General features: G+C 36.5%; 1 protein-coding gene across 3 annotated transcripts; it reads left to right on the top strand.

Moving 5' to 3' along the window:
- Positions 1–1,910: 1,910 nt before the first annotated feature.
- LOC124154003 (hydroxymethylglutaryl-CoA lyase, mitochondrial) lies at positions 1,911–15,231 on the top strand. 3 transcript variants are annotated; one of them, XM_046527471.1, is made up of 6 exons: positions 1,911–1,991; positions 2,894–3,060; positions 5,309–5,432; positions 7,015–7,227; positions 11,150–11,362; positions 13,666–15,231. In XM_046527471.1, exons 1-6 carry the CDS (start codon positions 1,935–1,937, stop codon positions 13,924–13,926), a joined length of 1,035 nt encoding a protein of 344 aa, XP_046383427.1. In that variant the 5' UTR covers positions 1,911–1,934; the 3' UTR covers positions 13,927–15,231. The 3 variants fall into 3 exon arrangements, with proteins under 3 accessions (XP_046383427.1, XP_046383425.1, XP_046383426.1); XM_046527469.1 differs by lacking the exon at positions 1,911–1,991 and adding an exon at positions 2,326–2,485; XM_046527470.1 differs by lacking the exon at positions 1,911–1,991 and adding an exon at positions 2,492–2,818.
- Positions 15,232–15,714: the final 483 nt, after the last annotated feature.

Here is a 15,714-nt window from a genome sequence, read left to right as displayed (position 1 = left end):
ATGTCTCGCTATAAAAAAAAGACCCAGACTGATGATACCGAGACGACTGATACGAGAACCATTTGTTACATACGTAACCATTATACTGTAAGTTTGCAATTGCCTCACCGGGGTCGGTAACCGGGCCAGGCCGTCCACTTCCATGCTTATCAAAGAATCACTTTCCCACGATTGTCTTTGTCTTGGTTCACTCAATAGACTCTGGCATTCGCGTTATTTATGCAAATCATATTCAGTTCAGCATCTCCCCTCTCTTCGATTTTCTGCAACCTCAAATTGCGTGCTTACGAACCCAATCGAATGCATTGGTGAAAATAGATTTTAATCAATCAGGAGAATTGTGATGATTAAACACACAAAAGAGTTAATCTCCTTAAGAATTAATTTTTTGGATATAAAAGAAAGGAATTTTGTGTAGCGAAAACTAATGCGAGCAATGATGAGAAACCTGGCATCAGAACCAGTGTCAACACAAAGGCACCAACTCTTACAAAAATCACCATCCCATTACGTCACGAATGCATGAAATTAGCTCTCAAGTACAGCATTGGGCTATTACAAAGTCGATTTACTATTGCCTTTTTAATTTACCAGTGCAGTGTCCCAAAAAATAATATGAACACAATGCATTGGAATGGAAAAAGGAAATTGATAAATCTGATGAACAATCAATTTTGAGGTCGGAAATTTTGAGATGAAAATCAAACAAACTTTTTGTGAAAGAATCGCATATGAAAACTATTCTCTATGGCCCATTTCGATGAACATCGAAATCAGGAGTGAATAAGGCATTTAATCATGAGGGGCGGATTCAGCATCAAATTTTACCCGGGTACGGGGAGTTTGCAGTACCCTCTGGGAGAGAGGGGCGTTCTCTTAAGTAGAAGTTCCAATTTTTTACGCATTTTCTCTACAACAAATACAACTCACAGACTTTTAGCCATGAATTTGCATATACTCTCCCTTCACTCCTAAACAAGGATAGAAAAACTATGAAACCAATGAAAATCAAATTTTTTGATAAAATTTTGGAGGGGGCATGAGCCGTGTACCACCCGCACAAATCCATCACTACTAATTAACCTCAGCCTTGACACTGCCCCCATAACATTGAAGGACTTCGTAACAGCACTAGGCCGAAAGCTTTCCAATTTCGTGCTGATTGGGGTCAAGTCCTTAGGAAGAAACCTATATTTTATGGTGATAGCCGGTCAAAATGCTGAAAATGAAGCGGAGGAAGCCGCAGTCTTTTCAATCCCTGCAGTGCAATGAGGGCTTCCGAGAAGTTCTTCTTCGACCGCTTTTATTTCTTCTTAGGCTGATTTTTCTAGGTCATGAAAATCAACCTAAGCTAACTAAGAAACTTGCTCGATGTATTTGCTTTAGTAAGAGTGAAAATGCAATCTCGAAATATACTAAATGAGATAGCGTTGAAAATTTTAAATAGGCAGGAATTTTTTCCATAAAAAGATATTTGCAAGGCAGCATGAAATCCACAACAAATAATATTTAAGAAGTTACCAAGGGTGCTATATCATCGAGTAACCTGTTCGCAAATTTTTGTGATGCGACCTTTTTAGTTTTGGGCTCGCGCTGAAGAATTACCTCAGAAGAGAAACCTATTTGTTCAACGAATAGATTAATTTAGCAAGGTGTTTGTGCTACTTTGAGCAGTTACCGCAGTGATGTGGATGTGCTTTCAAAAAAAGTTGCATATTGTGAGAGCTATCATCAAAATATCGTTGTTAGATATTCATGGTAATAAGCAAAAAGGAGTATATTTCAATATACCGGCATTTGCAATTCAGAATAAAAGGTCTGATTGTGAGAAAAATTCTCTGAGAACAATGGTTTTGTCTATGGTGTCACCTGAGGTTTTAAGGCCAGGGAGGAAACTCCACAGCTCATTCTTCCTCCGGATTCCGAGAGTCAACATGCCTGGGTTGGAGTCATTCCTCAGCTGCCACGAATCTCAAAGGAACGAGAATAATGCAAGTATTACCGAAGAAAGTACATTTTCTGCATCGTGATACCAATTTTTATACAACTACAGGAAAATTTAGCTTCGACCAAGTCATAATTTGCGTCCTGTTATCTCATAACTTTGGAATATGGCTTTATGATCTCGTCAAGTATCACGTAGTACCGTTATTTTAGATTTGACGAAGCCTCCACGGTATAACAGACTGAACATGTCTGAACCTTCGAAAAAAAGTAGAGCGTGTCTAGTTTTGAATACGAGCCCCTGCAAAACAAAAAAGTAACGTTTCACACGCCGAAGTATTCTGTTGGTAACATTGTAATTATATTGTTGGTGGAAACCGTGGAAACTGTAATGTTGGTAATGGCTTACCGTGATCGGTGGAACAGCTGAGCTGAGAGACGTGCAGTCGTTTAAGTGAGCAAAATGGCAATTTTGAAGCTTCTAATCCGGAGAAATTTGTTAACATCGAGGAATTTGAGTCAATTCCGGGGCGCTGCATTAGTAAGTTTTAAATAGGATGGTTGAAAGGAAAATTTGAGTGAAAGATTCATTTCAATCTCCATGAATAGGAAGTACTTCTGCTCTATTGTTCTTAGTTTCATAGTAATGCAATAAACAGTTTTACTATGTGCCCTCAATTTTCATCCATAATGCGTATATGACGAACTCTAGGCGAGCATGCCCTTTGAAAAACTTCTGTTTGAATAGTACCTTCAATTATATTTTCGAAAATATGTATGGTTATGAACTGGAAGGGCTGTTATGTGGAAATTGGTTCACGATTTGTATAAGCTCTGCCAAAGAAAAGATTACGATGATATTGGTTGCAAAGAGGTGAGAGTATATGTTTTCTTTTATACAAGTTAAACTTGGTTTTCTATATTCTCAAAAATGGCTTTCGTTTACTAGGGATCGACTGTGATACCGCACCCCATCTTTCCTCGTCATGTAAGGATTGTGGAAGTCGGCCCCAGGGATGGGCTTCAAAATGAGAAGACTGTGGTGCCCACCAACGTTAAAATACAGTTCATCAACATGCTAGCCGAAGCTGGGCTTAAAACAATCGAAGTTACCAGGTAAGAATTAGCCTCTTCCATTAGGACGCCCTTACAAGATTTCTCAAATTTGGATGAAGTATCATTATATTTGTTACTGATGTCAGTTTTCATTTTTACCATGGACTGGTACCTATTTATAACAGGTAATGTTTTATTTCTGTCAACTCGCCAAAGTATATGACATTTAAGTGAATAGTTCATCATTTCGTGGTTACCTGCATTAAATAAATGGGGTATCAAAGTAAATAAGGGAATAATGCATACAAGGCCAAGATTTTGGCAGTTTGTGCGGATTTATTTGGGAAAATAAGGTGATTTTTTAGTATCTCATACTAATCAAAAATTAAAGTCATGTCAGATGTTATTTTTCCACAGTAATTTTCTTTAAGGCAGTCAAGTTTCTTGCCTTCACTTACATTAATTAGTACTATCCTGCTCATGTAGTGGCAGTGCTTTCACCTTAACCCTCTTGTCTAATTTTCAAAATCACTGAAAGTGTCAAGGCTAGTTTTAAATTTGCTTCAGGTTAGTGCCACATAATTGATGCCCCTTATGGTGTCATCAAAAAGATACATCCTTATTTCAGAAAAGGGTATAACTTTTGAGATGCAGGATATTTTTATATAACCTCACAAATTTTTTATATTTTAATTTTATATATTCCGTGAATGTAGGTGTACTCAATGTGCTGCCTAATTTTATTATGTTTACATTTCAATCTCTCTTTTCAGCCTTATTTTCAGGTAGTTAATTAGGTAATTAATCTCGCATTAAATCCTCTTTAGTTTTGAAGTCTTCATCTTGCAGATTTTTTTCCCTCTTGCATAGAAGGAAGATATTTATTAATCCAAGAAATGAAAAATAGATAATTGATGAATGACTTCACCCCACCTTAAGTCTTATTTTTCTTTAAAAACTTTTAAGAATATGTTTGTCTTTAGTTTCTATAGCCTTGATCACACGATTATTTTTCCCATTCCTTTTGAGGGGGTAGCTCTAGTATTGGTGGAAAAAATTAGTGTTTCTTGCAATCATTTTCTGTGGTGGTTTCAGGGATGGGTCTTCAGTCCCTTCTTCCATCACTTGGCACATCCCCTTTTTGGTCGCTGAAATCATTGCTGGCACCATCCTTCAGCCAATCAGAACACCCAGCTGCTAACAGCAGTCGTAATGCCACGCTTGCCTTTTTATATAATGACATCCCTAAATATGAAATGTGATGTAGTAAGTGATGGAAAAAGGGACATTGAGACAGTGGCGGATACAGATGGGGGGTGCGGGGGGCACGTGCCCCTCCCTTGCGGGTCCGGCCGTATTGGCAAACATTGCAGAACCACGATTGTGACTTTTTTATATCATAAGATGGCATTGTCTTATATATGTGTAGAATTACATTAATTAAAATTTTATTTTACTCTGCCTGTGACTTGATTATTTTTTATCGCGATAAAAGTAAAGGCAACTCAATATATCTTTTGCGCCCCCCCCTTGAGTGTTTTCTGTATCCGCCCCTGCATTGAGAATGAACATGGGATTCAGATAATGGTGGGTCGAGTGATCATTTCTTTGGTCCCTGAAAAGCTATCGCTGGAGCTATCTCTCAGAGAGATAGAAAAAATGATGGTGTGATTCAGGCTTATCAATATTGTCATGGAATGGAGCGTGGTGACTGAATGGGAAGTTCATACTCTTGCTGCTGATGATGTTTTAGATAAGTGTTGAATGAGGAAAATCTTAAGGAAATAATGATTTACTGAAATATCTAGGCATGTTCTGTATTTCAATGCATAACCATTTCTTTACCCTTTAGCTGCTTATTAGTCTCACCATGGTGGGTGTTGTGTTAGTTTAATATGCATTTGTTTTTCCATTTATCAAAGTCTTGTAAATTATAGTAGACTAATCTATATTCTGGATTTTATGTGCAACAAATAGAGAGGGAATTAAGTGACTCTCTGGAATCTATCAAGTGCGTGAAGGAGAGAATTTCAATCGCAGTTATTTTTGTCGAAAAATATTGCTATTTCCAAAAATTAAACATAAAATGTAAGCATTTATGTGGAGTGCAATTAGATAAAGGCCCTGTGAATAATTAAAACAATAATCCTAATTGATTCATTTTATGTCATAACAGAGACTGAAGCCAAAGGTGAACAAGTATTTTTTGAGAATTGTTCTTGAGAAGTGAGTTTACTTTAGAGAGTCTATTAAAGATACGTTTTTGCCAACATGTATTATTTATGTGGATGCATTTCTTTCTCTTCAGCTTTGTGTCACCAAAATGGGTCCCACAGATGGCTGATCACAAAGAGGTACTTGGGGGAATCACTAAACATCCTGGTGTTTCATATCCAACTTTGGTTCCGAACATGAAGGGCCTCCAAGCTGCTGTAAGTGCACCGTTAATTTTCTTGTAAAATGTGTCGTTTCTTAAAAGGTCGGGTCGGGTCAAAAGAGGTTGGGGAAGAAAGTTTGTAAAAGCATAGCATTAACATGCAAGAGGAAGAGAGGAAATAAAATTGCAAAATCTTAATGATTGATTTAAAACGGATTGTCTAGTATCCTCTCAAGTAATGAGACATACATTCAGTGCTAAAGCCTATAATATCAACACTCTTTTCTGAAGCCGTGATGTTGTCTGCAGTATGACTTGAAAATGAAACAATGAGGGGCATTTGTTTTTTTCACTTCCAATCTTTCGCTGCAAGGATTTGAAGTAGCAAATAATAATAATAATTATATGTAATAATGTTTATTGGCCACATTGGTTTGCATTACAAACATAACACAAGTGCATAATATAACATTTTTTGTTGTGCAATGCCCTATGCAGGTGATTATGTACAGTGACGGTAAATCCATCCTGATTTTGTTACTAGATATTGAGCATTTTTATCATTGGGGAATTTATTCATTGAACAAATTTGAATACCAGCTTCAATATAGTGTGGATATTTTGGTTTAATTTTTGATAGCAGATATTAGGAAATAAAACACTATGGGAAAAGACAGGGACCAGAATAGTCACAAACAAATTTTTAGAAACGCATTTGCTTATACACATTTGGACTGATGAAAGGCCTATCTTATGGGAAAATCATTGGTTTTTATGTTGATTTGCTAGCATTAGATAATAAAATTACGATATGTCCATAAAACTAGCAAATATCCCAGATAGCACAGATTTTGCCTTATCTCTAAATACGAGGATATTATACTTACATACATGCCGTGATGCCGCTATCTGGAATCAGAGATCAAGTATGAAGAATCCACGCCGCATTTGGGGATAAATCGAAGATGAATGTCCGCATAGCTGGAGATACACCTATCCTTACGCCGTAATTGCCGGTAGGTGGCGGCCGCTTCGCGTACAATCGCTGCGCCACCACACGAGATTAATGAGAATTACATGAAAATAATGTAAATATGTACATAAATTGGATTTCGATGAGGAAAGATTCAATGCATTATATTTAATGCATTAAACTATTACTGCATAGATGTATTGTTTTAACTCACAAACCCCTCTATACACAACAACACAAATGTAAAAACGAAGCCACTAATTACGTTAACGGCAATGGAGGACATCAGCACAGCTATGCGGCCAATTTTGGCAGTATGGTACTGTGACAACCCCTCCCCAAATGCTTGAAATTGCAGGAAAAAAGGGGTAATAAACGTGGAAGATAAGCTTATCCCCACAATATCTGATTTCTCCAAGGATAAGTTCAAATCTGTGCTATCTGGGATGTCTTTTTTACTTATCACAATCAGACATATTACTTTGGTTGTTCAAATATTCATGAAATTGCTGCTTACAAATTCGATTTTATAATTTCTTACCCAATTTTGAAACTTTAAATCAGTATGTATGATGTCGTATAGTTTTTAAAGGACCAAAAAATTGATGGAAGAATTTTTGGGATATGCCTTTGATGCACAATTTAAACTTGAACTTTTTGATAGATTGATGCTGGTGTGGAAGAAATAGCTGTGTTTGGTTCAGCCTCAGAAGCCTTCTCTCAAAAGAACATCAACTGCAGCATTGACGAGAGCCTCGAAAGATTTGCAACAGTGGCTCATTTTGCCATAAGGTCTGGCATCCGAGTTCGTGGCTATGTATCCTGTGTGTGTGGATGTCCCTACCAGGGAGCAGTTGCACCTGAAGATGTTGCAAGGGTGAGTTATTTTGCCCTCAGTTGTGTGTGTAATTTAAGTCCTGAGTGCAACAACCAAATACGTAATGACCAATTTTTGCAAATATGAGATTGCCACAAACACACATCCTCCTTCCCTTTACTAGGGCTGAGAAAAGTTCCAAATCGGTTCTGCGGACATTGCGTTCTTCTCTCTTGAGTTCAAGAACCATTATTTTTTTCTCATTTTTATTGAAAACTCATCTTTGGTGATCTTGTTTTGGCTATCATGTATTCAATTAATAATTACCTTGTTATTTCATAGTTTATGCTCTATCATCTCGTCATGCTGCTATTATCATCTGTTTATGCTATTGCGATTAGTTGATATATGTACTGTGTCACATCAAGCACCGTCTGAAATAATAACACTTCACAGAGCCGTCTGGGATTCATCAATCTGACAGCCACCATCTTACAGCAAGAATTCCACCTGTCACAAATTTGTAACTTACGAGTTTCAGTTAACAATCTAACTATAGAATGTCTTGGGATTATCAAGTTTTACTAATTATACTAATCTATTCGGTCCGCATATAAGTTCCCACTGTTTTCTAATTGATAGCTGTAGCACTTTAAGAATACTGGGACTAGCCGCAGTAATATCTTTACGGAGTCACCCGCAACACACAAATTGTGCGAAAAATCCACAGAGAAAAAAATCATTCGCCTTGACTATGATTTGAACCCGGATCCCCTGATTTCCAGTCGAGTGCTTTACCCAGTTAACCCCTTCGAGACGGTGGAGTTCTCTCCTTAACATGACTCCTGTACTGAGCCCTGAGAGATTCTTCTGTCTTCTCCGTATGGAGCATTTTTGCAAACATTCATTAAGATGGGTGTCGCGGATAATCACACACTCTCAGCACCAACCTTTTTCGACCCTTCCTAGCACGGACTCCACATTATCTAGGACTCTGAGGGTAGTTGGGCTCCTTCCTTTCGGGGTTTATAACCCCACCAGCGGCATTGGTTCGCGGTCAATCATGCTTTGTTTATATGAATTAGCTACATGGATAATTGTTGCTTGAACGTAAATTGCAGACTTCGAATTGAATTCTTCGTTTTATTCTGAGAATTGTGAAATTTTGAACGAAGCTCTACGGTCAATGATAATGCATTTAATGCAGCAACAATTTTCATGTCGTTGTTTACACTGAAATCGAGGTATAAGCTAATATTTATTGTAGAATTTCGTTTAAAAAATTTAAACTGCTCAAAAGACAAATAATTAAATTCTTAGTTTATATTTTTTGAGAAAGGAACAAATATTGATTCCGCAAAATGACTGGATAAACAATTTTATGACCGCAGTCTGTGTGAAAAATCCACTGAGAAAAAATCATTCGCGTTGACCAGGAGGATATAGCAATGATTACAGGTCAATTTGAACATATTGGAAGCATCATGAACAATGCTTAGATGCTTAGATATGTCCAAATTTTGACAAGGGTGAGTTTGTATTTGCAAGATATCCTTATTGTTTTCAGGAAAATGTCTGAATTATGGCCAAGTAACTGTCATTTGTGAGAAGAGTTGATTTTCTTCTTTCATTTGAAGAAAACGGCAATTGAATCACATAGAGAGCTCCAAGAAGTTTTCGGAGATGCTGCTTTAAGTGAAAAAAAGTGCTGTGATAGGTTCCATTGCTTCAAAGACGGTCATTTCAACTTTGACAGCTGTCTGCATGAAGGGAGGCCAAATACCATTGTAGACGCTGAAATCGAGGCATCGATCGATGAAGATCCATACCAAACTCAAAAACAGCTTTCTTCAGCATTTGGAATTTCCCACGTAGCCATTTCCAACTGATGGAATGCATTAGGAATGATGAAAAAGCCAGGAACTTGGGTTTCTTATGGTTTGAAGCCAAGGGAAGTTGAGCGTTGTATTTTCACCCATGAACAACAGCTTCAGCGGCCAAAAAGAAGGGTTTTCTTCATTGCATCATAGTGAAAAATGACTTTTTCTCAGTGGAATGTTCACACCTAGTGTAAAAATGTACATGGTATGAGAATGAAAACAAGTGAGTTTCACTTTAGGGGCCCTAATGCGTAGATCATACAGCCAAATTTAATGTTGTTAAATTATGATCTAAGGGTGTCTTTACTTACGGCTCCATTAAATGCAAAAATCATTATGTAAAAGTTTTATGGTCTCTTTTTTAAAATTACGCTCTTACCAATGGAACCATTTCAGAAACAATTTTATTACCAGATGAATTATGCACATACATATTCCTGGCTTCCTTCCCCATCATTCCTGGCTTCGCAACATTATTCCCATTCCTAAATATTTACTCACTTTAACTCCTTTTGTAAAAATACCTGAAGTTCTGAGCTGTTGGAGGCACCAAGTAAGGTAGTGAGTTCCATTTTAACTGCCACCATAAGAGGGAATTATCGTTTTGTTAGAACATTTTTTGCAATAGTTTCTTGTTTTTGTGTTGTATCTGGGGTAATGTGATAAGATCCATGGAATTATTTATTTCTAATGTTCTAATTATTGAATGTTTGGAAGAAAATTTCTTAGCTTTTCTACAAAAACACACACTTTATTGCCGACTAGTTTCGGTTACACTGTACCATTTTCAAGACTAGTATTCACTAGTCTTGAAAATGGTACAGTGTAACCGAAACTAGTCGGCAATAAAGTGTGTGTTTTTGTAGAAAAGCTAAGAAATTTCCTTCCAAACATTAAATATGGAATTCTACAAAGTAAAGGCCTCAACAATTCAGTTCTATTCATTATTCTAATTATTGATCTAACAGTAAGTGTTGACTGAACAATTTGTTACTTAAAGCGTATAATGATGTTTATAACATTTTGCCGGCAGTAAATTGGTATTTTTGCTGAAGAAAAAAGTATCTTAGCTTGATGCAGTCCTTTATGTAGTAGAAAGAACCTACAAAAAATGAAATAGGATTTTGGATACAAAGCCAAAAGTTGGTAAGGTTGGAGAAGTCCATTGACCATGCTACAAGGTTGGCAGCTTGGCTGAACTTATTTTTTTTAAAGTATCTCTCTTTATTTTGACCAATGAAGATGATCTCTATAGAAATAGTGCAAACATAAAGTTCACCTTAATCATAAATAAGATAGGTGCAGATGAAATAAAATTGTAGTAAAAAGTATCTCTTTCCACAATGTAGGCCATAAATATTATGGTGGCTATTTAATTAATTCTGAAAGGGCTTTGATAGCAAGAAAAAGCCATTGCTTCCAAAATCAGCCATATTATCCTGTTTTCAGTTCATTAATTCTTTATGTGTATTTTAAAAATGAATTGTATGACATTTCAAAGATTTTTTTGGTGTAAACACACTGATTCAGTGGTGAACTTGGTCTAATTTTGCAAGATTTGATTATTTTTTAAAAATTTGCATTGCTCCACATGTAAATATCAATTAATGTATACATAATAATTAATGGATTAAGGCATGATGTGATTATTCATAAATACACCAATAACAAGCCGCAGAATATGTGCTGTTAACTCCAAAAAATGGCTTGTACTGTCAATATTTTTAGAGAGCTGTTTCAGGCCAATGTTTTGTTGTTGGCTATTCTATAATGCTCACTATGAAATCCAAGTACATGTTTTACTTTTGTTAATGGTCTCAAGACCATGGTATATTGACTGAGACTTTCTTTTAACTTCATCAAAATCTTTTATCATGAAGAAGTCAGATTAGTGGGATTTAACATTGTGTATTTAGGCAATTTTATAGTTCATTAACTGGTTATTCAACTGCTTATCTACTGTACTGAGTCTCTGCTTTCAGTTAATATTGCCTTTAATATGTTTTAGTGCATACTAAGTAAAATGCAGAAGTATACGCATTAAATCTACGAATCATAGTATCCCGCAGTGTGCTACATATTACATTGTTGGCTTACTTTAGGTTGCTATTGCTCTCCGAAAAATGGGCTGCTATGAGATATCTCTTGGTGATACCATTGGTGTTGGTACCCCTGGCTCTGTACGAAGGCTTCTCACACATCTGCTAAACCCAGATGGTGGCTCCCACGAGCACAAGTTTTCTCCTTCAGAATTGGCTGTCCATTTCCATAACACCTACGGGCAGGCCCTTCCTAATGTCCTGACAGCACTTGAGGTGAGTTATTAACTCATTTAGTTAGTTGGAAATGATTTTATTGCTCTAATTTTCCATTTTTTAAAAATTCTTTGTTGTTGCCAAATCAAGAATTTATTATTGGAAAATCGTGAAACATATGTATTTATATATTTTTTATTGCAAACCAAGATTTCACCTTTATTCTTTAAGCTATAATGAATTAATATTATTAAAAATGTCTTGGTTCTGAATCTGGTTGTGTTTCTGGCTTTAGTGCTAGATCCTGGTTCATATGTATGGGTCTTAACACTAGGAAGACTGGGGTAAGCCGCATGCCAACTATGACCACCAGCGGTCAATTGACCGTTTGCCCTTTTCATCCTTTTCTTGTGCTCTTTCACTCGTTGTCCCCCCATATTTTCATTTAACAAGTGTGGAAGTGTTATAATAATGTGTTATGGTTAGGTGTAGTGTTAGGAAAGAAATTGAACATTGCAAAAAATGTTAATTACATGCACTTAAAACAATGTTGCTGTAAAATAAAAACGTCTCACTCACATCATTAAAAAATAATACATCATTTATTTTCAAGTACAAGTAGGATTTCAAAATGTTATTTCTTGTTGGTTAAACAAAAATATCAGTGAATCATAAAAGGCAGCATTACAATGAAGCACAGCAAATTTGGTCTCAAGGTATGAATTTCTTTACTTTTATGAGCAAATGTTGCAAATTTTCTGTTACGTTCATGGCGTTCACACGTGTACTTGCGAGACATAGTGTAAAACATCAGAGTAAAAATGAAATAATTTTCCTCGAACATCGAAAAACATTAATTTTTGCACATGTAAATTAAAAAAGCGTAAATGATGTTTCTGGGACAGAAACTGTGGTGCAAAGGAGATGCAAAATGCCGATATCGGCACTTCAACCTGAATAGAATATGCCTGGTAGAATCCGGGTGAAACTTTCATCACCCTATGGCAAACAATGTGATAAAAACCTAAGAGATGGAGAGATCAACGAATCAAGAATGCCACGATACTCTACAAAACGACAAAGGAGACAGCGCTTAGATAAAGTGACCGAAATTGTGAAATGAGACGCATATTTGAATCTCATGAAGATAGAAAAGAATGCGTTTGGAATATGTTGTTGTGTGTTTGATTTTATCAATCCTCTAAGCCTGGAGTTGAACTTGAGCATCTCAGTAAGATGTCTTCTAGAGATCAAGCGTAACAGGACAATGAGACCTACAGAGATGCTGATAGACCCAGAAATATATTCAAACATGTTCAATGAGCTTGTTGTAGAAAATATCTATGGAATGTGCAGAAAGGAGGAATATTGAAGGAAACCATCAGAAGAAGCGACGATCACGGGAAAGCCAGAATGCGTTCAAGCAAACAAGTTGACAGGGAGGCAGTGGGAAACATCCATGATCGTTTACACTTGAAATGATCACCAGATATGTCTGTGAGTGACTGACCACATCATTTTCAGGAAAGAAAGAACAACACACACCGCACGCCGCAACGGATGAAAATTTCAACTTCTTTAATCTAGGGAAAATGTTGTCGCATTTGAAATAAATTTCATTCTTTCATTGAACTGAGCACAGAAAAAGTTTTCACAAAATTTGTTCAAAAGATTTGGTTTACTATGTTGGAGGATTGAGGCAAATATCACCAGTTTTTGTGAACCGGAAGACCACAATGTGGACTGAACTAAGGGAATGGGTGACTACAGCATCTATGAAGAGGCAATGACCAGCTTGCAAGTTGTAATATGTCACAGGAAGGGTATTCCCCGGGCACTAATGGGCAGCCCCGCATGCTACATGGTGCGCAGGAGAAGTGGAAGTGCGGCAGTGCCTGGCTTGGTTTGCAGCAGCTATGCACAAACGCAGCAATGGATTTCAGTTAAAATAATGTTCATCACTGCCCATAGAATACTTAGTAGGCATTGTAGCGACTCCATATGGCGTAAGATAACGACATTGTTCTTACATGTCTCTCCTTCAAATCTGTATGATAAACTGTAAAATCATACGTAAATACTGTTCTAATGACATGAAAGAAACACAAATGGTGGTTGTCCCCAGGCATGCTGGTGTTGATGGTTTCCTTATTAAAGAATTCAGCGGTGGAGAAGAATTTTGTTGACAGAAAAATGAAGCAAATAGTTTTGCTCTGTGATATTGCACATTGAAAACTGACTTTGTTTCAGAATGGTATGGCTGTTGCCTATTTATTTGTGTTTTTTAACTTTTCAGTGGAAGTCTTGTTTCTATCGGTGGCTTTTCCTTTCAGTTAATTCTGTAAACTTCTTTTAAATTCTAGTTTGGTGTTCAAGTTGTCGATTCTTCCACTGGAGGCCTTGGTGGGTGTCCGTATGCAAAAGGGGCATCTGGTAACGTGGCAACGGAAGATCTGGTTTACATGCTTGAAGGTATGGGTATTTCAACCGGTGTGAACTTGGAGAAGTTACTGGAAGCTGCCAACTTTATTTCTGCAGCAATTGGGAGGCCCCCTGCATCCAATGTTGCTAGAGCTATGGCCCCACCAGCCGGTGGACTCAAAATCAAAGATTCCCACCTCTGAAGACACCGATTTCCCAAACCTTGAAATGTGATATGTATAATGATATTCTCAGTGAAAACTGTTACTCAGGCTAAATGGCATAACGAAAAATATTTTATGCCCATGTGGTAACAGGATAATCAAACTTGCATTGTATCAGGGTGTACAGGCATGCATAAATTTCTATGTTCCATCTCACTTGGATAAAGTTTGAATTTTTCATGGTCGCAATTATACTTTGTTGATTTGTCAGCATTGGAAGTGTGCCTTTGCTAAAAATACATGGAATCAAACAACATGGACAAAATCCTGATACATTGGAGAGCTTGAAAGTTGTTTGTGCATACACATTACTGAAATGCATTTTCTAAGGAATTTTTCCATCTGTCTCTCTCCAGGTATGGGTTGAGAAGGAAATTACTTATGTAAGGTAGCTGATTGTTAAATTTTTCTTTTCTATTTTACAAGAAAATGGCTTTCACAATTTCATTTTTATCAAAAACTCAAGTCTAAGAAATCATTTTTTTAAATGTGGCATCCAAACTAACTAGTACCTTTTCATTTTACCTTTAGATTTGTCTCTCAGCTAGAGAGATTTCTGGATTGCAAACTGCACAAGGCTGCATCCTCATTCAGCACTGTCTATGTACATGTCTGTCTACTCAATCAGCACTATGTGTAATTTCAGTTTATTTAAGTTCCATTTTGGCTTTTATGTAGTACCCTTGTGAATTCTTTTAGCTATATTTAGCTAAGTTTTTGTTGTTAAATAGTAACTTTTGATTCCCTTAATGTGATCTTAAAATGCCACTTAGATTGCCATTTTATCGGGACCATGATTTTGGAATAAACTTGCATTGTTGTATGAAGGGAAATGGTGAAAAATTAATATGAAGTTAGTATAATCCAACGCCTATACGAGTTGACCCCAGAGAGGCATGTAAACTCAAAGTTGCTCAAAGTTAAAAATAATTTTTAAAGTCCTGACACTCCTCCGTAGAAAAATGATGATCAAATGTTTTTCAAAGGGCAGGCATATTCAAAGTTTGAGGTTGACAATTATTTTTTGAACTGGTGGTCATTTTTATCATTCAAAGCAACAAAAAGACTTGATCTCCATTAACATTGAAAAGAAAAAAACTATAGCCTATTTAAGTTATGTCCTATATGTATAATGAAAATCGAAAAGTTTATCAAAACAATTATGTATGGTATTTGTATCAAATGCTAGGTCTTTCAACTCATATTCATATTTGCATGACATTTTGTGAATGTTTTATGTACCTGTAGATTGAAAAGTGGTAATATTATTTTTTTAAGTATTTACACATGCTGTTTAATTTATTGCACATTCTGCAAGTCCACGAACTGTTGCTGAAATGACACCTCCACCATTTAGTGCACCACCCTATCAGCACAATGCGACCGCATTGCAATTGAAAATAACTCTTGATGATATAAATGCATGAGATTGCATTATATCACCATCAATTCAAGTGCATACTATAAAAGTCTATTATAGTTTGCTGGGCATACACCAGGAATCATGTTATGAATATCAGTTAGCTATGTACGATCAAATATTCTATGAATAACTTTTCCATGCTAATCATGGGCCAATGATAATAATTCCAAGTTAAGCAGAGCCTCATTTGTTTGATTATAGCGAGGTTAATGTAAGTCTCTCGCGCAGTCAAGGCTTGATAATTTTTGTTGTTCTTTGTTAAATACAGAATGGGTATGAGGTGAAGAAACACCCAGCCATTGAAGAATGCTGATATATGCAGGGGCAAAGTTACTTTTGCGCCT

Source organism: Ischnura elegans, chromosome 2 (genome assembly GCF_921293095.1).
Source record: "Ischnura elegans chromosome 2, ioIscEleg1.1, whole genome shotgun sequence".
NCBI classification, from domain to species: Eukaryota; Metazoa; Arthropoda; class Insecta; order Odonata; family Coenagrionidae; genus Ischnura; species Ischnura elegans.
Note: the sequence above shows the minus strand (reverse complement) of the source record. Positions and strands in the feature narration are given on the sequence as shown.

Excerpts from the sequence above, each read along its gene's own strand:
- LOC124154003 (XM_046527469.1), top strand. The coding sequence starts at position 2,408 with ATGGCAATTTTGAAGCTTCTAATCCGGAGAAATTTGTTAACATCGAGG. Across the intron at positions 3,061-5,308 it reads AAAACAATCGAAGTTACCAG|CTTTGTGTCACCAAAATGGG; the intron begins GTAAGAATTAGC and ends CTTTCTCTTCAG. Across the intron at positions 7,228-11,149 it reads CACCTGAAGATGTTGCAAGG|GTTGCTATTGCTCTCCGAAA; the intron begins GTGAGTTATTTT and ends GGCTTACTTTAG.